Here is a 27,087-nt window from a genome sequence, read left to right on the forward strand (position 1 = left end):
AACTAGACAATTTAGAGGAGTCAATTTCTCATATCTCTGAGAAAAAAAATACTGCTATTATTATATAGAAAATATAAAATTTTATAGAATTTATAAATCCATCAATATATTGGATATTGTGTATATGGCACTCATTTTTATGGATATGGTTAGGTAAAGTCTAGAGCAGGAAATTGTACCCTTTGTAAAAAGATGCATTAATTTGGCCAATACAGTAAAGCTCTTGCTTCCAAATACTGGACACTTCTAGAAATTTGTTCATCCAAAACCCATCCTAAGAATGAACAGGACTGGATGTCTCTGTCATTACCAAGAGATTCCATTCACTGTGTGCTCAGTACACTCGACTAAAATCTAGTTTGAATCCAACTTTGTTACCAGGATGGTTTTTCCTTGTGGACTATATTTCTATTACTTTAATTTGGACATATTGAAAATAGTCACAGCTTCAGGCTTTTGAGGAAATAGAAGGCATTTAAAATGTTCTTCAATCACCAAGATATTTTTATTCTTGAATCCTTCAATTTTCAAGATATGGGAAAAATGTTTCAGCAAGAATGAAAATGGCTTTTCCGAACTTCTTTAACACCTCCTTCCTTTTATCTCCATACCTCTGTAGGCAGTTTCCTCTTGATTACTGCCAGTCCTACAGGAAAATAGTATAATACAGATATGGAGATTATCTATAGAATTGCTATTTGAAAAGTAACAGTATAATAGATACCACTTAGGAGTTTCATAAATTATTATGTGACATCATCATCATTCCAATTTTACAGATCAAGAAAAAAATTTAATATTTTGCCTCAGCTCACAGAACTAGTAAGAGGCTATAACAGGTTAATAATATATAGAAAGCTCCTTTTTACTCGTACAGAAATGTTTGCTTCCATTTCCTTTTTTATTTTCTTTAGACAAGGTGAACTCATTTTGTGTGCTATTATTTGTTTAAGAAATTAAAGCAATAAAATATTGATAAAGAAATATTTCATTATTATGTGATTAGATGGTAAATCACAAACACATACCTGTGGGATCACTATTTGAACAATTAAATGAATTGAATCACTGAATCAAAAGTTTAATGGTAATATATCTTATTTTCTGAAGTTTAAACATAAATGTAACACTTCGAGGAACTATCTGTTTATGTGCTCTCAGATAATATGTTTTCATGTTCCTAAAAATGTTTAATGTTCTTAATCAACTTAAAAGAATTTCCATTTAAACTTTCCAATATTTTTGTTTTTCTACTATTTTAAAATATACATTCATTACCTCCAAATTCATTATTTTTCACATATAGTATAGTAAGTTCTCTGTGAAACTGAACATTGACTTCTTAGACATTGTTTTGACTATCTTCAGTTATTATAATAAACATAAAGTGTATTTCAAAAGATAATTTATAATGGATCATTCCATTTTCCTTCCACTTGCTAGAATGTTGTTATGGTATTATATAATTCATTCACTTAATATTTTTGGGGGGTCCTTTAACTTTTATTTCTGAGGAGATTTTAACATATTAATTCATGTTTTGTTAAGTAAATATATCTTTTTTAGTATTTTCATCAGTACTTGGAAATTTTTCAAAGAAAAAAGGGAAGGAGAACATTGTATATCTTTTTCCTTAGGTATCAGTGAATGCCACCAGCCACACACACAAACCCAGTGTGCGTCTTAATAACTAAAGAATAATCAAAGTATATTTTTCTAAACAACATACTTCCTGAGGGGAGATCCATTTAGGCAATAACTGAGTAATAGATACTTTTATCTCTGGAATTAATAGAGAGTGTTATCTGTAAGAAGTTTTAGAATTTGATCTCTATAATTCCATCTGAATTCACAGCATGTCATTTTCTCCTTTTCCATTGGAACATTTTTTTTTCTTTTAAACACAGCATGTATATTTGATGAGCATGTCAGTATATATTCTTATTGACTCTGAACAATTTCTTGTCACCTGTTTTATTTCTTAATCTGTGTTGTACAGGTAGTGCCATTAAGATGTTTCATATGCGTCAAAGTAGGACACGCAGAAGATGATGGGACTGTAATTACATAGTACATCAAAAGCATTCCAACTTTGGCACAGCTGAAGATTACTTCAGTTTTGAATTAATCTGAATGACCCCAGCTTTATTGCTGTCAAGTTTCTAGAAATGATAAAATGTCAAGTCACTGGAAATAAACCGACAGAACCTAAAAAAAATGACATGACTAATGCATAGTTTCTCTGATTTGTTCCATATTTTCTAAACTTTATTGCTAACTACAATATTTTCTTTAGAAATGCTTGTCTTAGTGAATGTGTCTTTCACCTTTCTAAACTGTGTCTGAGATATAAAGAACAGAAAATTCAGTGCTCTGTATATTTGTGTTTTATGTACACTAAAAATCTCAATCCACGAAGAAGATGTAAGTGGTGAATCATTGTTTCCTTTCTACTGTATCTTAATGTTGGTGGGGCACATTGGTGGATGCTCGTGAGTCAGTCATTTGAAGAATGCTATTTCCATTTATCACAAGTTTTCCAATGCCATCAGATAATTATAAAATTCATGGGCATACTCTATGGTGACCACTTTTTAGGAAACTGTTATTTAACTCATATTGACATAGCACCACAAGGAATTGCTATCTTCACACTTATTGTTATTGGCTTCATAAAATGTTCTTTTATAAAACACAAAACTCGTATTTCAGCATATCGTCCTGAAAAGGGGGACTCTCGTTTATAGTCTGCATTATCTGGTGTCCTTCAGATTACCTTTCAGACTTAAAAATTCTTCTCACACTGGAGACTCTCAATTCTGGCTCATCTTTTTTTTTTTTTTTTTTTTTTTTTACTTTCACCAATTGTAATGTCTTAATGATGCCGCCAGACTAGAATATTTCCCTTGACTTTTAATTCTTTTGATTTGGCTTTTTAAAAACTTTATTTATTTATTTATTTGACAGAGAGAGGTCACAAGTAGGCAGAGAGGCAGGCAGAGAGAGATGGGGAAGCAGGCTTCCCGCTGAGCAGAGAGGCCGATGCGGGCCTCCATCCCAGAACCCTGAGACCATGACCTGAGCTGAGCTGAAGGCAGAGGCTTAACCCAGTGAGCCACTCAGGCGCCCCTTTTAATTTGGCTTTTAATTGTTCAAGTGAAAAGCTAACGTGCAAAGTGAATAAGTAATCTGAATCTGCTCCAATTAGCGGAAATATCATATGTCCTTTCCGTCGGATGTCCATGATTTCTTGAGATGCCATCCAATCCTCTCCCACCTCAGTCCGCACCACCGTTACCACCTCGCGCTGCCGGGAATATCTGAAATTTGAAATCCATTACCCATGGCAGCTGCCCCCTCTCTCAAATCTCTGTCTGCCAGCTCCATCTTTGATAATTTTTTCATCTTAAGTTTCCTAATTCAATATCCTGTTAGAGAAAGATGTACAGTACATTATTCAACTTAGCTTTCTATTACTCTATTTTATCAGGGAAAAAAAATGAAGTTCTTTCTTAATACTTACTGATGTACCATGAGATTGGAATATGACTAATTCTAGTATAGATTCAAGGCTTTTGGTGTTTCTTCAGGTTCTTTATCACAATCACAGGACAAGAGGAAAAGGTTATGAACATGTTTCTGACGAATGATATTTCTGCTTAATAGGCATTAAAAAGGGAAGAAAAAAAAGGAAATGAAAAATAACATATGTTTAGTACAGCCTTAAATAACTGCTGCATAATTTCTCATCATGTTACACAAAAATTCAGGCATCACTGGGTCACCTGGGTGGCTCAGTTGGTTAAAGTCTGCCTTCAGCTCAGGTCTTGATCCCGGGGTCCTGGGATCCAACCAGGCATTGGGCTCCCTGCTCATGGGGGAGTCTGCTTCTCCCACTCCCTCTGCTACTCTTCCTGCTTGTGCTTTCTCTTTCTCTCTGGCTCTCTGTCAAATAAATACTAAAATATTAAAAAAAAAAAAAAAGGAATTCAGGCTCCATCATATTTGCTAGTATTCAGGAGTTCTTCAATCAGATCAGGGTCTAATATGGCTTTTGTGAAACATGCTCTCTGGAAAGTAGGCTGCAAAAGTCACTTTAGGTTCTGTTTATGTAGTCATGGCTATTTGAACTCAAATTCTCCTTGGATATCTCTTTACGTTTCTTGTAGACGATGTGTACACAATGTCACCTATGACTTTAGTCTTCCTCTTTGCTCTGTTTGCCTCAAGTTCAAACTATTGTAAATCCTGCAAACTTTGAGCATCTCTCTATGACAGCCACTGTGTGAAGTGTTCAGGGAACAAAATCTAATGAAACATAATTCTAACCTATGAAATGTTGCTAGCTTGATCAGTTAATATGACATCTTTAACTAAAATTCTTTTGTAATATCTATGTAACATTCTATTATTATACTTAGATTATTATTATTTGTCTGTGTTCAGATTTGTTTATTTATTTATTTATATAACTTTTAAATGTTTTTTTTAAATATTTTATTTGTTTATTTGACAGAGAGAGAGGTCACAAGTAGGCAGAGAGGCAGGCAGAGAGAGAGGGAGAAACAGGCTCCCCACTGAGCAGAGAGCCTGATGTGGGGCTCGATCCCAGGACCCTGAGATCACAACCTGAGCGGAAGGCAGAGGCTTAAACCACTGAGCCACCCAGGTGCCCCTAAATGTGTTTTTTAGAAAGGTTTGACATATTTCCCTTTGAAGGCAAGCATACTGTTAATTAATTATCAGATTAATTGAACAACTATTTTTGGACCACTATAAAAATGTACTTTCTCTTTTACATGGAATCAAACAAATTTAGGTAAATATTTAGCTCTTTTCAGATTAAGTAGATGTTTCAATGAGGTAATGTCCACTGAATGTAAAAAAGGCTGATTTTAACATTACAGGAGCAAGTGGTGTATATCTTTTTTTATGGGGGGGAACATGAGCTGTATATGACAAGGTTTAACTGCTACAGGGCTAATGAAATGACCACATTTTGAAACCGTGAAAGAACTACAAGACTTATAAAATAATTGGGAATAAAAAGGAAAGTATTTGGCAAGATCCCTACAAGGTGCGATTGATTATTTTTCCTCATATTTCTTGAGGCCAATAGTTGGAATATTGAAAGGTAGTTTGATGAATGAACTTTACCATTCAAGAAACATATTAAAGGCCTTCTTAATTTAATTTCTATTGATGTAACTAGAAGTTCTACACAATTTAATTACCCTGGCCACTTTAACCATGGGAAAGGACAACCCAAAATATATTAATAGAAATTAAAACTGGAAAGAAGACATAAAAATTTAAATTTTGTACTTTTGAGATTAGTTTTGCATTTACATTTTTACTTCTTCCCATACTCTTCCTTTTCTTATTTTTATTTAAACAGTCATTTAATCCTTTAATATATATTTTGATGACAGGTCAGTAAAATAGCTTATATCTTTTTCTTCATGTTATGCTGTATGAAATTTCTAAAACTCTTTTAAGTGATGTATATATTTTAATTTCTAAGAAATATTACAAATTTTCCTGATTCTAGTATATTTTATATAAATAGGAATTTTTCTGAGTTTGTCTGGCTCAGTATCAAATTCATAGTAATATATGTGCTCCACCTGGTGGTGAAAAATGAAAAAAAAATTAAAAATAAAAATAAAAAAAATCAGGGGCAAATAGAACTTTATATCCTGATTTTCGATTTTAGACTTTGCAGGATACCCAGTAAAAATCTACACAACACTAAACGTAAATTGAGTATTAGTCAATACTTAAATTCATTATGGATTAAAATGTTGGTTAACCAAACACGTAATCCTTTTACAGGCTGTTTTCGGCTTAATGATTTATACTTACTGGATAAATTCTGTCTATATGTGTATGGAATATATATATAAGAAAATATATAATCTCTCTCTGTATTACGAAATATAACCTTAACTTTCTAGAAATATCTATCAATCATCTATCCCTCTTTATTTTATCTCTGTTTTATATCCTGGATTCTGTGGTATTGGTACCAATTAATTACATGGATTTTTCTGCCCTTCCATTTAATAGTAGGTTCACTTTGAGGCTGTTAGTATGTAAAATATTCCTCACAGTAATATAAATTTCACACACTTTACTATTTATATTCCCAATTAAAATTCTAGAGCAGGACCTATTGAAGTGAAAAGTGAAGTTATTACTCCTTATCACAATTCTTAACTCGACAACAAACTCCCTTTCGATTTTGCACTCTTATGTTCTAAACTTGATTTACTTTGAATATCGTAGATTTTTCTATCCTAGTAATCTTTCTATACACTTTACTAACTCCTCTGTCAACATGAGTTATACATTTCTTGTCAGGTATCTTCCATCTGAAGGTTCCGGAGTCTTCTCCTATTGGCTCAGCCATTGGAAGAATAAGAGCTGTGGACCCTGATTTTGGACAAAATGCAGAAATCGAATACAATATTGTTCCAGGAGATGGGGGGAATTTGTTTGACATCGTCACAGATGAGGATACACAAGAAGGAGTCATCAAGTTGAAAAAGGTACATAGACAAGTTTTTGGACAGTTTAATACCCACTGTTAATGAAAGAACAAAATGACTAAAAGTTGTAAATGACAGAAATTTTTTCTTCAATTAGTAGTATTTTTAAATTAAAAAAGACCAGGTGAAACAACCTGAGGGTTTTGAAGGGTCAGGGGTGGGAGGTTGGGGGAACAGGTGGTGGGTAATAGGGAGGACACGTTTTGCATGGAGCACTGGATGTTGTGCAAAAACAATGAATACTGTTACACTGAAAAAATAAATAAAATGGATAAAATACAAATTTAAACATCAAAAAAAAAAAAAAAAGACCAGGTGACTTAAGTATTCACTTCTTCAGGCACTTGTATTCTGCAATTCAACAGATATCTATCTATCTATCTATATACATACATATAGATACATAGGTATCTATATGTATATATGTATGTATCTATATACATAGATATATACATATATCTATCTATAGATATGTCTATCTATAGATATACATATCTATATACATAGATATCTATATAGATATACATACATATAGATAGATTTTTTGTTGTTGTTGTTGAAACAAGCCTATTAATATGATAAAATTATTTAAAAATGCTTTTCAGGGCTCCTGGGTGGCTCAGTTGGTTAACTGACTGCCTTCAGCTCAGGTCATGATCCTGGAGTCCTGGGATTGAATCTCACATTGGGCTTCCTGCTTGGCAGGGAGTCTGCTTCTCCCTCTGACCCTCCCTCTTCTCATGCTCTCTCTCTCATTCTCTCTCAAGTAAATAAATAAAATCTTTTAAAAAAATAAAAATGAAATAAAAATGCTTTTCAGAATTTAATTGTAATTTAATTTTTTATTGTTACAAACTTAAACAAAAAGATTAATTTAAAAATAAGACCTAGAAGTCAACTCTAACCCCACCAAGCTTGCTCTTGCCCCTTTCATGACTTTTCTGAGAATATAATTATCTAATTCACACGTTGTTGGTGAGAGTTTACATCATAGTGGAAGAATCCAGATGTCAGTAAACTGTACTCCTGAGGAATGGAAGAAGTGAGCATGGGTAATGCTGGCCTTGAGGGGGTCTTAAGGATGTAAGTGGAAAGAAAGATTCACAAGAGAGCGAGAGAGAGGGAGGGAGGAGGGAAGGATAATGGAGAGAAAGAGGGAAAGAGATGGAGAGGGAGAGAGGGAGAAAGGGAGGGAGGAAAATGCAGACTGGGATGAAAGACCATTTAGTAATATTAAATAGACGGTTACAAAAGAGAATTGCAGAAGGGGAGAGCACAGTTAGAAATATTAGTGGGGTTAATCTGTCTTTTGTTGGGTTGGCATGAAGAAGGGATATGCAAATGTGAGAAACAGAAAAATCACAGTTATGATTGGGCTGTGTAGATTGTTTCCATAGCAGTACTAAAAGCAGTACTAAATTAAATGAGTTTCATTCCTTTGTCTGCACTCCATTATTGAAAATTCCTATAATTTGTTTTCCCTTCTCCTGCAAAGTACGTTCTAGTTCCCACAAACTGCTATATATTATATACATTTAATAATTGTAATTATTTTAGCTTACAAGAAATATTTTTGCAGTTATTCCCGTTAATTAGGGTTCTGTTTCCATATTTGTTCAGAAACTCTGAATTTTAACAGAGAAATAATACATATAGCAATAAAAATAATACTGAAAAGAAACACAATTTCCATACAGATTATTTATCACCTTTTATTTTCACTATTACATAAATTGTATCTTTTCTAGAAACTACTTTAGCCACATGATCTCATTCAGCAAAATTATACATTTATGTTGCATTTTCAAAGTATGGTTTAAAGAGTATGTGTCAAATTCTTATTAACTTTACTTCTTTATTGTTTGTTCTTGTTTTGCCTGTTTTTCTCTTTCCAATTCAGTAACAAGTCAATAAGAGTCTTATCACTTATTTTTTCTTAAAAAAATAATTACATATTTATTTATTTAAAAAGATTTTATTTATTTATTTGACAGAGAGAGACACAGCTTGAGAGAGGGAACACAAGCAGGGGGAGTGGGAAAGGGAGTAACAGGCTTCCCGCTGAGCAGGGAGCCCAATGTAGGGCTCCATCCCAGGACCCTGTGATTAGGACTCAAGCCAAAGGCAGATGTTTATTGCCTGAGCCACCCAGGGGCCCTAAAAAATAACTACATTTAAATGACTTACAAATGTTAATTTAAATAGAGCAAATATGTATTCTTTGAATAATAAGAAAAATAGCAGAAAACATTTTACATCAACAGTTCATTAAATATAAGTATGAAATTAAGTAAATTTACAAAGTAAAATGAGGTACAGAAGAGTCAATAGTGCATATACTGTATTTTTTAAAAATTTATATGTGTATGTGCATTTATAGTTGTTATAGCTATATTTTATATTTACACATGTTTTATATTTATATTTTTATTTACATACATTTACCATCTCTGCCAATAAATGATTGGTGTCTAAGTGTCAATCTAGGAGAATGAGCGGCACTATTATTTACTTTCAAACACAATTGAAAAGGGAGTGCTGTGCTAACTATAGCCTTTATAGTATATCAAAATGGCTTAATCGTTGAAAGTAATGATTTTTAAAAAAGAAAATAATGATTTAATAATGATTTTTGTAACCATTCACTCATACATCTTCATTAAAGATGTAAGAATAGACATCTTCTCTTTTTAGCTAATGGTAGATTCATAAAAAGAGTCATGTCATTTATTTTGTTGCACTTATTTTATTAAATTTTTGGAGAATTTTCTTTCTTAACTAGATTAAAATTGAGAGTTGTAAAATTATGACATAACATTATTAAAATTGACTTACATACTATAGAAAAGCCATCTGAAAAGTCTGTCTCCAAGTATACCAAATACATTTCTCTTCCTGCAGTGGATGAATAATTGTCCATTTTGCTGGCCTAAAATTTCTTATCTAAATAAAGTTCAGTGTCCCTAACTAACATTCACGCCTTCATTCAACAGGTATTGATGGGGAAGCCACTAAGTCCATGACCCCACTCTGGCTTCTGGGGATAGAGCAGTAAACAAAAGAGACCCATGCCCTCTCTCTACTCAAGCAGCTTCCACTTAGTTGGGGGAAGACAATCCAAAAGCACTGTCTTCAGTGATCGATTCAAGCTTGAGAAATGGAAAGCAGGGTACGAGGATGCAAATAATATGAAGAGTGGTGGCTCTTATAATGGGTGGTCAAAAAAAGGTTGGCAGGGTGAGATTTCAGCAGGGACTTGAAGGAAGCAAGAAATGACACGTGTAGTAGTTCTGAGTGAGACATTTTCCACAAAGATCTGACAGCCACTGCAAGGAGGCCAGTAGACTGAGTGCAGCCAGTGAAGGGGGCCCCAGTTGCCCTTGTCAGAGGTCAAAGATGCAGAGGAAGGGCCCATCATGGACAACCTTGTAGGCCTGGGTAAGGACTTGAATTAGATCATGGTAGGGGAAGCCTGGGGAGACTTTAGATCTACATTACCTCTAGTGTTGTGAAGCCAAGATAATGTGGTGTTCTCAAGAGAATAATGACTAGGAAGTGAGGATAGAAATAGACCAGCTAAGAGGCACCTGGGTGGCTCAGTTCGTTAAGCCTCTGACTTCCACTCAGGTCATGGTCTCAGGGTCCTGAGATTGAGCCCCATATAGGGCTCCTTACTCAGTGGAGAGCCTGCTTCCCCTCTCTTCTCCTCTCCCCACTGCTTGTGCATGCTCTCTCTCTCAAATAAATAAATAAAATCTTAAAAAAAAGAAAGAAAAAAAGAAAAAGAAATATAGACCAGTTAGAAGACTATAAAAATAATCCCAGAAACTGTTGATGGAGATATGGACCATGACTTTTGTAGTAATCAAAGTTGTGAGAAGTGGTGAGATTCTGGTTTGATTGTAAAGGAACAGCCAAAACATATTTTCATAAATATTCTGATCATCTGGCAAATTACCCAAGCATTTGTATAGATGTGTTCTTAGTGTTGTAATTTGTTTTAATCTCTCAGTGAGGAGCCACCAAAAGCAATCCCTCTCTGTTAACCTACAGTTCTGCTGGAAAGAAAATTGCAACTTGCAGAGTACATCTATTAAATCTTAAAAAAAAGGAAAATACCCCAGGAGAACACTTCTATAACAAAATTTTTAAATTAGCTATTACCTGTACCTGCACCTACTTGCCTACCTACCTACCTATATGCTGTATATATTATAGTTTGTGTATGTGTACAAGTAAATATGTGTAGATATATGACCTGATTGAACATGGTCGTATGATTTCATAAAAATAAAATAAATAGAAAAAGTCTGTTGCATAAAGCCCATGAAAAACTCAAAATTAATTTAAACAATTGTAATTCTTTAGAGTTTTTTTGCCCCCTCTGTGGGGGTTGGTGTGGAGACTGTATTATAGAATCATTTCTGCATATATTCTGTAAGTTCTCAGGAAAATTTACCTCGCACTTAGCTTTAGGAATTCCAGAATTGGATGTGTAATAATAAACATGTATGTAAACACCAACGGCAGTGTTTCAGTTATAGGATGGTCTTTAAATTAGCATTTAAAACGTTTAAAAATGTTCCTTTCAACATCTCAGCATAAAATTGCAAAAAGGAGTTTTAATGTAAAACCAAATTCATATAGGAATTACTTTGTTAATGCATTCAGAAAGTCCAAAGATACATATTGTACCTTCAAATATGTGGCTGTTTATTAAATGTCAGTTATTTTAATTGTTTGGCTAATGTGAACATATGATACTCTTTGTTTTCAGAGTTTTTCTTAATTCATTTGATAATCAATTAAAATACTTAAAGTTCTCTGAAGCACATAATCTCATTATTGTTTTATCTCCAAAATCTCTATTTGCCTTCTCTTTAGTATTTCTCTTCTCTCTTTCTGAAGAGGGTCAAAGTGAATAAAAATGATGGCCAGGTTTATAGGAGCTGAGAAGAATGAAAAAAAAAGGCGTTTTTATTAATTTATTTTTTAACAGCTGCTTGGATTCAGTTTATGAGCAGTACGACAATGTTATTTCACTGTGTCACTTTGAATTCAGACTAGTAGTTTGAAACATAAATCTTCTCAAGGCACAACCTACTGGTAAAAAGTAAAACAAAACACACACAAAAAAACTAGTCTTACTCTACATTTATGTCATATCGCATCAAGCAAAATTTAAACAAATCAAGAGTGTCCTATATGTTCTTATGTGTTAAAGCATTAAAAACACAGACACTAACAGAATAATACCTTTAAATTTTTCATCCCATCTAAAAATTGGGAGATGGGCTACATTTAAAAATGAGAGAGTAAGGCGGCACCTGGGTGGCTCAGTCAGTGAAGCCTCTGACTCTTGATTTTGGCTCAGGTCATGATCTCAGGTTCATGCGATGCAGCCCGGAGATGGGCTCTCAGGTGGTCCTGGAGCCTGCTTAAGATTTTCTCTCTCAGGGTGCCTGGGTAGTTCAGTGGGTTAAGCCTCTGCCTTCAGCTCAGGTCATGATCCCAGGGTCCTGGGATCAAGCCCTGCATCGGGCTCTCTGCTCAGCAGGGAGCCCCCTTCCTCCTTTTTCTCTGTCTGCCTCTCTGCCTACTGTGATCTCTGTCTGTCAAATAAATAAATACAATCTTTAAAAAAAAAAAGAATGAAAAAATTTTTCTCTCTCTTCCTCATGCTCTCTGCCCTTCCCCCACTGCCCTTGTTCTTTCACTCTCACTCCCTCCCAAATACGTAAATAAATAAAATGAGAGCATAAGGCATCTTAAATTTAGCAGTTTAATTAATTCATTCATTTATTTTCAGAGGGAGAAAGAAAGCACATGAGAGAGCAAGGGGAGGGGAAGAGGGAGAAAGAGAATATCAAGCAGGTTCCAGGCCCTGTGTGGATCCTGATGCAGAGCCCAATGCAGAACTTGATCTCACCATTCTGAGATCATGACCTGAGCCAAAATCAAGAGGCAGGCACTTAACTGACGGAGACTTCCAGGCACCCCTCAGCAATTTTATTCTTAATTGAGAAGGTAATTGAAATATATTTTACTCAGTTGTTTGGTTTCTACTGGATAACTGAACATAAATATGTGTTTATTACATACTTATACACTTGTCGGATCTAAATCTGAAATTGCATGAGTTTAAAATATCAAGGGCGAAAATAGAAATATATTTATAGAAGCACTGTATTTTTTCTTGTCACTATGAAGAAATTAAAGTGATTAAAATAGCGGGGTAAATATTTAAGTTGTGCAAAAGGACAATTTTATTATCTTGCATAATTTCTCAAACAGTTCTCTGCCATTTCTACAAAAGTATCTATTGCTAACGACTAAACAAAGAGCGTAAGTTTAAAGTAAAGGATGACGAAGTGATTTCTTTATTTTTAAATAAGTAAAACTTCTTGATTTAAAAAAGAATTCTTACTATTTGATGTGACTTGTAAATATTATTTCATCCCAAATAAACTGTGATCACACTGAATCCAAAGCAGAATTCTTTTTTTTTTCTTAAAAAAAGAAAAGAAAAGGAAAGGAAAAATAAAAAAGAAGTAAGGAAATGCTTTATTCTTCTCCAGGATTTTCTAGTAAGCAGGTTAAGCTCTCAGCAGGTCCCATAGAGCCATTCATTATGTTACTTATGCCCTGTTAGTAAAACTCCTTTTCTTTTTGGAGTTAGACAGCCAGGAAAGGCATTCACACCAAAAGATTTGGTAGGATAGCACCATCACGTGGTTAATTTTTGAATAACTCTAAGGGGAAAAATAAATTGCAGTAACTTACTTTTTTTAAAAGACTTTATTTATTTATTTGAGGTATGCAGAGAGGCAGGCAGAGAGAGAGAGAGAGAGAGGAGGAAGCAGGCTCCCCGCTGAGCAGAGAACCCCATGTGGGGATCCATCCCAGCACCCTGGGATCATGACCTGAGCCAAAGGCAGAGGCTTTAACCCACTAAGCCACCCAGGCATCCCTGCAGTAACTTTTTTATGTAGCCAAACATAGATCTTAATTTATTAAGTTTCAAACTCTCCTATAGCTAGCTAGTCTGCATGCATGCAGAAGCTTAAAGAAAAATAAGTGGTGTTCTTTATTTGTTTCTGCAAATATTATGTCCCAGTTTTTGTAAGTACTTGTCATCCTCTCTTTGAAACAACCTTACCTAACTTTGCTCATCAGTCTCATAAACTCTAAACTAGCTCCCAAACCGAAATTACCAAAGGAGGCTGTTTTGCTCCCTCATAGGCTTTTAAAGCTGTTTTCCTACAGTCTGTTCAAACTCGGACCGACCAAAATCGAATTCCTTCTCCTCTCCCAAAAAGTGCTCCTGCTCATATCTTCTTTCTAGATAAGGCTCCGCCTCCTCTCCAGTTTCTTAACCCCCAGATCTAGGCTTTTGCTTATGCCGTTTCTGTTGCCATCAGCTCCTCTTGCCAAAGAGGGTGTGAAGCCTGGCCTCTAATTTGTCCTGAACATGGGTTAAAATTTCCCTCTTTCTCTTACTGGGTTGAATTGCCCTTGGTTATCCCTCCAACCATGGTGATGGCTATTCTCAGAGGATGACACCTTGCTTGTCTTCATTTAGCTTAGCCTGTCCTCTGTTCTTCTCACTCTCATGCTTAAATCCTTTTTTATTTTTAATTTTCATCTCTTGCCCACACACATGCCACATTCCACCTGTATCAAATTCACTGCAGTTTCTACCAAATATGCTATTCTTCCTTTTGCATAGAAGACACTGGCCCACAAGAGTATCTTAATTGGTTCCTTCCTTTTTCTTTCTTTCTTTCTTTTTTTTTTTCCTTCAGTTTTCTCCCATACCTCACACTGAAGACCTCCAGGAGTCCCTCAGGAAGTTGATCACTCCTTACGTCCTCCCCAAATGTCAGCATTTCTGTCAAAACACCTATGATACTTAGAGCATTCGTAGTTTAAACACATCTGATTATTTCTACTATGTTTTCGCTGCCTAAAGGCACTTTATTGTATCTACATTTCTGTTGTCACGATAAAGGAAATGCCTGAAATATACAGGATGTTTACATCTTTTGTTGATTAAAGGACACATGTCTTAAGTGGGTTTACTGGTTTAATTTATGATGCATTATTTTTTTAGTTCTCAATACTAAGTTTAACATACTTTATAAAGTATGTACAAATGAGAAATAAACTCAGAGAAGAAAGATAACTTTTTTAAAAATCACACAGCTTGCAGTAAATTATCTGTTTGAAAATCATGTGAACTGTTGTAACTATTGTTACAAACAATATATGTTCGAAGTAAAATGTGAGTGAGATTGGTTATTCCAGGAAACTCAAGAGATAATCGGCCTCCTTAGATCATCATGATTTATACTGTGTGTGCTTATAAAACATATATTCTACTTAAGTTAATCTTAAGTAAATCTTAAATCTTATCTTAAATCTTAAATCTTCTTTCATTTTTAGGGAAAATCTTACCCAAAATTCTCAACTAGAAGCACTAGAATTTCTTTCAATGTTATTTTTTGTTTTATTTTGTCTTGCTGAATTGTTGCTGAATTAGGTACTGAATTTGTTCCAAAAAGTATTGTCATTAAAATAGGGGCAAAGAACTAATAATGCCCACGATTCTTAAGTTAATTCATTAAAACTCTCAAAAATTTGGAGTGCACAAAAACCCGGAATGTAACTTACGCATGGAAAAAATTAAATGCATTTCTAAAAAAATAGTTCTGTGACAAATTTTTTTTAGAATTAAGTTTAATGAAATATATGTTCCTTCACTTTAATAATTTTATTTAGAAAATACTTTTCTGTCTGGTCATTCCATTGTGGTTTTTTTTTAAGATTTTTTTTTTTTTTAATTTTAAAACTGAGATGCTGTTGAAATTTGTCAAAAACTAAAATTCAGGTTTTAAAAATGGCCACATTTGATTTTTTTTTTCCCTTTGTTGTTCGGACATTCTCACCTATAATGTAACAACTTTTATCCCTCAATGTGATCCCTCAAATAATTACTTCACCACTTTTTAGTAAGTTGCTGAGTTGAATTCCTTCCTCAGTGGCTATAGGATACACACAAACTTTCCCATCTACTGCCAACACACAGAACACACATTTGTCTCCCAAGTTTTACACTTCACACCATAGTATTTATTGTCCCCCAATGTGTTACATATTTTGCATATTTCTCTACTGTTGTCCACCAAGTCCTAGAAGGCATCAAACTCCTTGCAGGGCGTGATTTTGTCTGCTTGGTTCTAGTGCCAATAATGATGTCTGGAACATGGACGGATGTTCCAGAAATGTTTATTGAAAGACAGAATAAAATGCCTCTGGAATTCTTCCCTTGATCTGAAAGTGTTATCTTTGTACCTTACCTTACCTTACCTTCCAAGATCTTATCCCTCTTGCCTTTTCATCATGGTTCAGCCTGGTATGAATCTGTTCTCTTCTTGACTTGAAAATCGTCAACTCTGTTTTGGATAAACATACAGCTGTCACTCATTTGCATTGATTGACAATTTTCCTTTCCATTGACCAGTAAGAACTACTATATGATTGAGAAAGTAGAGTCTTAATCACTTACGGATACATACCGTTGAGTGAAGACTGTACTTTCTTGGAGAAATAATACAGATACATGTTAATCATAAAAATTGAACCAATGAAGGGGAGTGAAAAGTAAGAGCGATGAAAACACAGCTATGGAGGGTCAGAGAATACCATAACAGGGTCCTCCGCTGAAATCTCTTGGGCTGAAATCAAGATGTCGGCTGGGGTGTGATCTGATTTGAAACTTAGAGATGTTTTCCAAGCTTACCGGTTGTTGGTAGAGTCTGTTTCTCCGTGGCTTTATGATGGAGGGCTGTGTTTCCTGACAAATACTGGCCATGTTTCACTCTCAGCTCCTGTGGGCGTCCCTTAGGCACTTGCCAGGTGGCTCCTACCCTTACAAGTTTACTTCTTCAAGGCCAGGGGGGATTGATTTGTACGGCCTTTCGTTTAACAGCTCTCATGATTAGGTCCGACCCTCGAGTAAAATCTTCTTTCTAGTGAACTCAACACCATGTGAAGAAGACCCCTTGTTATAGTTGCATCATTTATTTTTCCATAAAACTTGAATTCCTGGGTTGGTATCCAAAGCAATTCACAGGTGGTTCACACAGTCAAGGGAAGGGAATTATACAACACAAGAGTGCAGGTCATGGGATAGAAATCTTGAGGACATCTTGGAATTCTACCAAACCTGTTGTTTTTCAAATTCCTCAAATATATCTACGTTTCCACACAGAATCATCTAGACCCATGCTGAGGCCTGGAAAATCCTAGGGAGCTATTGTTTTGCATTTTAGGCCAAAATTGCTTTTCCTCTTCAAAATGAAAAAAAAAAAAAAAATAGCAATGAATATTTTATTTACTTTTCCATGACCTGGACTCCAGCAAAGGAAGAGCTGAGAAAGTGGCTAAAAATAAAGATGCAATAAAGGTGATCTTTGCCCAGTTCCTCCTCGATACTCTGAAGAACATTGTGTTTCCCCATAGTTAGCTCTCTTACCATGTAGCTCCCTACAGTGTCAACTGTTCCCTGCAAATTCCAGTCTTACTAAATTTACTTTCTTGAAACACCCTTAGAAGCAGGGAGTTACTCAATTAAATTCTTTTAAATCAATCATTTCCTTGCTTTTCTAGAAAGGTTCATAAAATCAAATGGACCCCAAGCAATGCCATAAAGGTTTCTACTTATTGTGCAAGAGCCAGATTAGCTCAACTTCCTAATAATGGAATTCTGTCATAGAAGATGATTAATTTTCTAAGAATAAGAAATAATCCTATTTGTTCTATGCCTAATTCGAATATTAGAGTTTCCACTGGTTGTAAAGTTAGATGAATTTCCTCCTTCAGCACCACCAGCCCCAACCCCCAAAAGTAGAGGAAGTTAGCCAGGTGGTTTGGATACAGTCAGCTAGAGAGAGGTCAGTATTGATTCTCTTTGCTGTTTCTGAGCTATTCATTTTTATAAAATGGCATTTTCCAGGGTCACAGTCATGAAGAAGTAAGGCCATCTAGGATATTATTATGGCATTTCTCTTAGAATTTTCTGGAATTCTTTGATTACCACAAAGTATAAGTTTTCAGTCTCAAAATAATCTGTGTGTACAAAAAATTTCATCTCACTCCCTGACCACCAAATATTTGCCTGCTATGCAAGGTCAGAAGTTCTGGAAAGGCATAGACTATGTCTTGATATCCTGGCATCAGGATGAAGAAAAAGTGTGGAAAAATTTTCAGCCTTCTCCTTCCATTTCTGGGCTTGAAATGGACTTTGAAGTGGGCGTCAGTCCATCAGGTGGGTGTGGCATGTTATCAGTAGGTAAATAAATGGCAGATCTTGTCTAGAATGAATTCTCCTAACCATGCAGATAATCAGGAGCATTTTAATGTCTAGGAGAAACTAGAGAGGGAAAAGGGAAACAGTTGGTATTAGCTCCTATATTCTAAGAAGTTAATTCTAGGCCCACAAAAAGGAGTACTTATAAAGTAGGACAGCTCGATTTGCTTTCTAGGCAAAAGGATCCAAGGTGTTAAAGTCATAGTAGTTTTAATTTAGAAAATAGGAGTCACCAAAAAAGAAAAAAAAAGAAGAAGGGGAAGAAGAAGAAGGAGGAGGGAGGGGGGAAGAAATAGAGGGGAAGAAGAAGGAGATGATGATGATGGGGTCACTATGATGAAAAATTATATTTAACATTCATAGAGCATTTAGAATTTACAAAAATTCCTGATGTTCTATTTCCATTCAGCAATAGCCATAATATCAAGCATGGTGTATTATACGTGCCATTCTTTACTGTTACTGGCTTAAAGATAAGTTGTAATTCCTAACAGGAAAGAGATGGAAATGGAAGAAAATCAATATTATATAAACAGAATACGCAAATAACTAAAAATATGGCAAGTAGAAGAGAACATTGAGTGGAAAGCAGATAAAAGCTCGAACAAAAATTTGGTGAATTGGATAAAATAAAGGAATAATTACAGGGAAAAGAAATATGGATTCCCCTGAAAAAAAATTTTTGTGAGCAAAACTTAAATGCTACATATGGGACATGTTTGCTCTAATAAACTCCGTAGACTTGTGAGAGTTTTTGAGGATTTCACAGTAATTTTTAAATTTTCTTTCTTCATCCTTAGAGAAAATGCCTACAACGACAATCTTGTCCTTAAGAGAGAAATATACTTCCTTTATTTCCCCCAGGTGTGCTGAAGCAAAAAACAGATGTGTTGACACAGCAATTAGCAAGTCACTGGAGTCATACCAGAGGAAATTAATCTAGAAAACAGAAACTTTTAAAGGACCCTGGAAGTCTCTATGTTAATTTCATGTTGTCTTGGTTTTCCATAGGTGATTAGAAGTCAGAGCTGTTGACCTTAAAGTTTATATAAAACACCACGGCAATACCAGATATTCAGAATATAATATTTTCAGTTATTGGTAACATAAAACTAATACTCAGCATAAAAGTGAAAAGAAATAGTAGTAAAGCTAAAAATAGAGAATCAGGGCACCTGGGTGGCTCAGTGGTTTCAGCCGCTGCCTTCGGCTCAGGTCATGATCCCAGGGTCCTGGGATCGAGTCCCGCATCGGGCTCTCTGCTTGGCAGGAAGCCTGCTTCCCTCTCACTCTCTCTGCCTGCCTCTCTGCCTACTTGTGATCTCTCTCTGTCGAATAAATAAATAAAATCTTAAAAAAAAAAAAAATAGAGAATCAGTGACTTCATGATGTCCAAATACTATATTTCACAATTTTCATTAATTTGATCACATATGTTCAAGTTATTGGTAAAATATCCTGATGATGCATTATGCTACCTACTAAATTATATATATAATGCTGAGAACAACAGAGACAGAAATGCTTTGTGTAATTACCACTGTGTATGTTTTAAATCCTGACATAGTCCTTTTTTAGTGAAAAGACTTAAATATTCAAAAATTCTTGATAAAACATTATCATCAAGCTAAGAAGAGTTATTTATTTATTTATTTATTTTTGTTATACCAAATTTTTACCTGGAATATACACTGTCTTAAAGATCCAATTTCAATTTTATTCTGTTTTAACTATAGCTTACTTCCACTAGATGTCAGTAGTGTATAAGATTAGAAAACGCTTCCCTCACAATTTGTTTTCACGGAGGAAATAAACGTCCTACTGAAGCACGTTTGTTCACACACGTGCCATTTTAATATATGCAGCTGATTAACTTCCTAAGTTACCTAGAATATTGTACAAGTGGGTCATTCTGAAAATTGTTCGTCATTAAACATTCTGAAAGCAGGACAAAATTGGTATTCGCTTGCAAATGCTCTGAAACCATGTTCACCAACTTTGCCACACTTTGCCTGAATGTCCCTCTCCCTTTTTGATGTGTCCCCACTACAGCCATTAGATTTTGAAACCAAGAAGGCGTATACTTTTAAAGTAGAGGCCTCCAACGTTCACCTTGACCACAGATTTCACTCCGCGGGCCCTTTCAAAGACACGGCCACCGTGAAGATCAGCGTGCTGGATGTGGAGGAAGCCCCGGTCTTTAGCAAACCGCTCTACACCATGGAGGTTTACGAAGACACTCCCATCGGGACCATCATCGGTGCCGTCACCGCGCAAGACCTCGACGTGGGCAGTAGTGCTGTTAGGTAAGAGGAGGAAACATTCGTATTTTCTGTGTGTCAGAAAAAAGGAAAAAAAAAATGCTGGATGAATGATTCCCGTTTGGTGATAGGAGACTTGAAAATGCACTGCCTTTGCACGGTAAGTATTAGGTGAGCAGCCTTAGGATTGGAGCAAAAGCATCTGCAGCCAGTCCCCGTAACAGGGTTCGACAGCGGTGTGATGTTGGACATGGCACTCCAGATAACCAGTCTCAATTTTTTATCGATAAAAGGCATTTCATAATACAATCTCAGAGGATGATTTCCCATGGTTAATGATATATTTTCAAAGTGCCTAAAATAGAGTGGACATGTAATACATTTTTCATTTACTCTAAAATCTCTGTCTCTTACCAAAAGCTAGTCTTTGAAAGAGATGTTTTTACCATTTGCAATTTGGAGTTCATTTTTTTTTCACCGACGATCCTGTCCACTGATGAAAGCAATTAGAGCCAGTCCTGGGGTAAGATGAATTATGGAATTGTTCAAAGTCCAGACTTTACAAAGAGCTCCTATTTTTTTTTTTAATTTATTTGAGAGAGAGAGAGAGATCATAAGTAGGCAGAGAGGCAGGCACAGAGAGAAGGGGAAGCAGGCTCCCTGCCGAGCAGAGAGCCCGATGCGGGGCTCGATCCCAGAACCCTGAGATCATGACCTGGGCCGAAGGCAGAGGCTTAACCCACTGAGCCACCCAGGCGCCCCAAAAGAGCTCCTATTGATATAAAGATAGAAAGCTACTGGAATCTCTCTCTCTCCTCCTACCCCAAACCCATACATTCCATTTACACTACTACTGAAACATTGTGGGATTTCCCTTTTTCACTTATACATTGATCCTGTAACATATTTTTAAAAAAGATTTTATTTATTTGAGAGGAGAGAGGAAGGGAGGGAGTAGGAGGGAAGAAGATAAGGAGAAGAAAAAACATACTTCATGCTGAGTGTGATGCCCCAAGTGGGTCTCGATCTCACAACCCTGAGATCACCAGCTGGGCCGAAATCAAGAGTTGGAAGCTTAACCGACTGAGCCATCCAAGTGCCCTTACATCCTGCAAAATATTTTGAGTAATAGTAATATTGATTCAATTATGTTTCTTCTGTACATTTAAATTCCCTGCTAGTTGTCCACATTATACAGTACTGGGAAACAGCTCCCCACCCCCCAAAAAAAGAGTGAGAGAGAGGAGAGACAGAGAAATACGTGATTTGTTCTGAATCTTCGACCACTAAGGGGTTGAACCTTCATATAGAAAATCAGACCAAAGCAAAGTAGGCTTTTAGTACAAAAACACTATTGACATAGGGAACATGTAAAGATTTTATGCCATGGGACAATAATAAAAAAATGCATAAATCATTCAGTGATTACCTCAACACATTCATAGCATATAGGAAAAATCTTGGAAAAGGGCTTGGGAGCGTGCAAGCTCTGCTTTTTGTATTCACCTGGTTCTATCTTCCAAACTGATCTGAGTGTCCCCCTTCTTGAAACATGTCAGTGGTCAAGAGAGAACTCTGAAAAAAAAATTTTTTTTGGGAAAGAGAAGACAAAAGGCGATTACTGAGTGCCCCTTCATGTCATATCGAATGCTGGCTAATTTTTTCACTGGATTCAAGTTGTCGTTGTACGTGTCCGTATGACAACGTGATTCACTGTCAGTTAAACTCCAGAAGCCCATATGCATCGCCAGTGTTTGTAGGGGCGTTCTCAACAATCAGCTCCACTCAGAGTTATTACATATTAACCCATTATCATTCATTCAGTCCTATAGTTGAGACCCTGAGCATGTTGTTGATAATTGTGAAAGTGGAAAATGCCTGGTGAGTACATTTACAGGTAATTTCAAGCGTATAAACAGCTACGGAAGAAATATGGAAGGCTGTAAAGAAAGTAATAAAAAGGTAAATAAATATGGATTGAAACTCTTTATGGTTCAATAAATGAGAATTTTGGCACACAGAAAAACAGGGTATCTAGAAAACACGCTGTGTTGTTTAATTTACTGTACGTTCTATCCTTGAAGATTGATAAAATCATGCTAGAGTCAAAATATTAATAAAGTATGATTTAATGCAATATGTAACAAAAAATATCAGAAAGTTTATTAGTAAAACTACCACTTGGTAAAGGTAAGGTGAGGGGTACAGACTTGCAAATATAACATGTTTAGAGTTAAGAACCTGGTGTGAGGAATAAAGGAAGGCTAGATTTTTGAGTTACCCTTGAAATACAGGACTGGTTGGGGGGGTTACTGTCACAGGAGCTGGTGTCTGACAAGAGCTACTTTATGTGAGATAAAGTGCCATCCCTAGTCTTATTTCTAATGGGTAGCAGCCTGACTCACTAAAGCTGTAGGGGCGCCTGGGTGGCTCAGTGGGTTAAGCTGCTGCCTTCGGCTCAGGTCATGATCTCGGGGTCCTGGGATGGAGTCCCACATCGGGCTCTCTGCTCAGCAGGGAGCCTGCTTCCCTCTCTCTCTCTCTGCCTGCCTCTCTATCTACTTGTGATCTCTCTCTGTCAAATAAATAAAATAAAATCTTTAAAGCTGTAGACACAGATGGATCTAATTGATCCCCGGGAGGGGCAGTCAAAAAACAGAGCTTCTTTTGAATCAACATGAAAGCTGTCTTACTTCCATGTCCTTGGAGTAAACAATAAGCTTGAATCATGTCAGTTGAGGAAACATGGGGTGTGAATCATCTTTTTTTTTTTTCGGTTTGAAAACATGTTGACTCACTTAAGAATGATAGTAAAAATATGTTGTGAAAATAAGCATCAGAACGTGAAATTACTTGACATGTTTAGGTACGATCTGTTTGTTTTGTTTTCCTTTGCTTAACTGTCTTTTCACAGGTTGCTGTGCGAGGTATTAATTTAGAGCTATGTTCCTCCATGCCAGTGGGTCTTTTATTAATATTATTATTTTATTATCACTAAGCACAGCAAAGAACCAGAGTACAATGGCATTAAGCAAGGATTGAAGCAACTTTGAAGAAAGATTAGGAGTATAGACTTCAAATGCCTGCAGTTGACCTTTGAACAATGTGAGGCTTCAGGGGCGCTGACCCTCCGCCTAGTCGGAAAACCACATCTAACTTGACTCCCCCAAACCTTAACTACCAAGAGCCTACTGTTGACCAGAAGCCTAACGGATAACATAAACAGCAGATGAACATGTATTTTATATGATGTATCTACCATATTCTGTATTCTTACAATGAAGTCAGCCAGAGAACTAAAAATATTATTAAGAGAATCATAAAGAAGATAAAGTAGATTTTAATACTGTACTATATCGAAGAAGACTCATGTGTTAGTGGACCTGCCCAGTTCTAATCCCTGTTGTTCAAGGGTCAAGTAGACCATGTCTGGTCCCCCTGTCCCTAGTGTAATTTCTAGTTATTGTCCCCCTTACTCTTCTAGCCTTTGCCATTGGATACGCTGATTTCTTGCTTCTCATCTTCTAATGCTCTATATCCTTTGACTCTTATTACATAATTCACGGGATGATTTCTAGTTCATCAAGTGAATGGAGTGAGTGTGCCCACTAACAGTGAGATGGGGGATATTCACAACAGTAGTCTCTTAAGTTTAGAATGAAATTTAAAATATGTGGGGTGCCTGAGTCTGTTAGGCATCTGACTCTTCTTTATTTTATTTTATTATTTTATTTTGTTTTTTTTGTCAGAGAGCGAACACAAGCAGGTAAACTGCAGGCAGAAGGAAAAGCAGGCTATCCACTGAACAAGGAGCCCAATGTAGGACTTGATCCCAAGACTCTGAGATCATGACCCGAGCTGAAGGCAGACGCTTAACCAACTGAGCCACTCACGTGTCCCAAGCGGCTAACTATTGATTTTGGTTCAGGTCATGATCTCAGGGTCATGAAATCGAGCCCCACATCAGGCTCTACCTTCAGTTTGGAGTTTGCTTCTCTCCCTCTCCCTCTGCCTCTCCCCTTGCTGTCTCTTTCTCTCTCTCTCTCTCTCTCAAAAATAAGTAAATAAAATCTTAAAAAATAGTTTATTTGTCCACTCAACTAACTAAAGAACATCTTCATTATTTCAAGTCTTGGCAATTACTGACAAAGCAGTATAAAGATCTAGGTGCGGGTTTTTAATGTAGAAATAAATTCTCACTTCCCTGTATCATTACCAAGAAGTGCATTTGCTGGATCATATGGTACGAGCATGCCTAGATTTGTAAAAAGCCACTAAACTGTCTTCCAAAGGGACTGTACAATTTTTCGTTTTCATTATCAATGAACGAAAGTGACTGTTGCTCATATCCTCGCCAACATTTGGTATTCAGTATGCCAAATGTTGGACATTCTAAAAGGTGTGTAATGGTGCCTCATAGTTGTTATAATTTGCTGACTAAACGACTTAGTGGAACATCTTTTCATGTGCTCATTTGGAATCTGTGTATCTCCTTTGTAAGATTTGTTCAGGTCTTTGACCAGTTTTTAAGTTGAATTGTTTGTTTGCATTTTGTTGAGTTCTACGAATACTATTCAGACTAAGCAGGAAATTTAAAGGTGTTGCTCTCCTTTAATATTTTCAATATTAATATTTCAATAGATCCCATTGTAAGCAGGAGATTCTGATGAATGAGTAACTTGAGAAAATCCTATCTAAAGCTTACATACGCTCACTTATCCCATTGGGAGTAGCTTCTGCTGAGTTTCTGGCTAATGACTACCCAAAGAGATCAAGGAGAGATTACAGATATGCAAATCAATTCACTGATAAACATAGACAATTCAGATATAGAATTAAATGATATTTGGCTTAGAACCAGCATTAAGAAATCTGGAAATGAGATTCACCAAAGCTCAACTTTTCTCTTTACCTTTATTCACACAATTCCATTCCCTCCATAAAATAGTTCCTCACCGTCTACTTCATTGCCTTCATCCTCAACTTCTACCATCTTAGGTGGCAAAACCATATGGATACTTATAGCCCATTCTAACTCACTTCATCCTCCCAATATTGTGTTTTTCTTATCTTTTATGTTCACTAAAGACATTAACCATATTTTACCATTTTTTTGCTTATTAGATATATATGTATTCACTTTTTAGCCACCATCTACAAAATGCAGAAAATGAAAAGATACTTGAGATTTGGGGATATATCCTTGTTCCCTCACATACCAAATACAAAATTTAATTTTATTTTACAGTTCTCTTGATAAATTTATCCTACTATATAGTGAAATATAGAATGTGTATGTGTGTGTATGTGCGCATTGATATTTTTTCCAAAATGACCATAAACAGACCTGATATATAAATATAACTGGTCTTGGGTGCCTGGATGGCTCAGTCAGTTAAGCAGCCTGCTATTGATTTAGTATCAGGTCATGATCTCAGAGTCCTGAGAGCTGAGCCTCGTATTGGGTTCTGTGCTCACTGAAGAGTCGAGCAATCTCTCTCCTTCTCCCTCTGTCCCTCCCCCGCTCACTCTCTCTCTTTGAAATTAATTAATTAATATCTATATGTTATTATATATAAACAAATATTTATAATATGTACATTTATTACATATTGAATGTTTATATATATATGTCCCCTATATATATATATTTGTATATTATCATATATAATAATAGGTCTTTTTGTTTTTTAAAAGTTTGAAGTCCTGGGTGCTTAGGGCTCAATCTCTGCTATTTTAGCACAATAGAGTCAAGAATATACTTTCTTTTTCTTTCTTTCTTTCTCTTTCCTTCTTTTTTTTTTCCAATTGTTTCTCAGTTCCCTAGCTTCTATAAATGGAGTTAATGGAAGCAAAATGTCATCAGTACACTTGCAAGTAGATACCATACAAAAATCAACTTTGGACGAATAATTCTCTTGGGGTCCTAACCCATCACAGTAATAAAAAAGTTAAATAGGGCAAACTCCCCATATATTAATGCATTAAGCTGCTACTGCAGAGTCTAAATTCCACATTTCCTTTTACCTTTTCCCTGAATTTCTTTGAAATATTCCGTACCATCAGATTCCATCTGCTTTTCCATTTCTACCATTTGTACACAATATCTCTATTTTTTTCATTTAACATTTTTTTCTGTTGAATTTTCCCTGCATCCTTCAAGTGATCTCAAAGTTGACAATGTATCTTTTGGCGGTGCTTAGTCTTAGCTATTTTTAAATGTCAGTTGTCTCCACTTAGAATTAAGAAAGTAATTTGTGAAAGATAGTTTCTGATAAAGAGATTAAAACACTATTTCTCTTAAAGTGCCCTTTAAAAATGCTTCCTTATGTAGAGTCCAGTTTCTCCTTTTGTGTAACTCTAATCACTCTTTTGTATTCTAGTTTTTATTAGTTAGCAGAGAGCAAACCAATGATGTATTTATGGTCTATTGTCTTGGAAAATACTTCATATTCAGATAGCAATTGGGAGAAAATATTTTATCCATAAGGTTATATAAAATATTCATTAAGATAAATCAGTTAATCCTTTTTTGAGCACTGCTTACCTTATCTCTTTCCTTTAGCATTCACAATGTGAATTTTAATATATATATTTGCAAAAAACTGGCCTGATAAAGGACTTTTCTCCAAAACATACAAGAATTCTTTAAAGTCCAGGATGAAGGAAATGAAATAGAGATTGAAAAACCATTTTAATTGAAGGGAACAGAATTGTGTGAACAAAGGGAAAAAGAAAAGTTGAGTTTTGATGAATTTTACTTTCATATTCCTTAATACTAGTTTTAGGTTGTATAACCTATCAGTGACTGGATTTGTATGTTTGTAATCTCTCCTTAATCTGATTGGAGAGCCATGAGCCAGAAACTCCCCGCAGTGAGACCGTTGAGTATATATTGGCCTCA

At 35.7% G+C, this 27,087-nt stretch overlaps 1 protein-coding gene across 1 annotated transcript in view; it reads left to right on the plus strand.

Annotated features, from left to right (window-relative positions):
- Window positions 1-27,087, plus strand: part of CDH12 (cadherin 12) — a 1,016,740-nt gene that overhangs the window by 954,702 nt on the left and 34,951 nt on the right. Inside the window, exons 7-8 of the mRNA XM_045998702.1 lie at window positions 6,364-6,551; window positions 19,975-20,228. Coding sequence (XP_045854658.1) covers window positions 6,364-6,551; window positions 19,975-20,228 — 442 coding nt within the window. The remainder of the gene's footprint in view (window positions 1-6,363; window positions 6,552-19,974; window positions 20,229-27,087) is intronic.

The sequence above is a fragment of the Meles meles genome, chromosome 3 (assembly GCF_922984935.1).
Source record: "Meles meles chromosome 3, mMelMel3.1 paternal haplotype, whole genome shotgun sequence".
Taxonomy (NCBI): Eukaryota; Metazoa; Chordata; class Mammalia; order Carnivora; family Mustelidae; genus Meles; species Meles meles.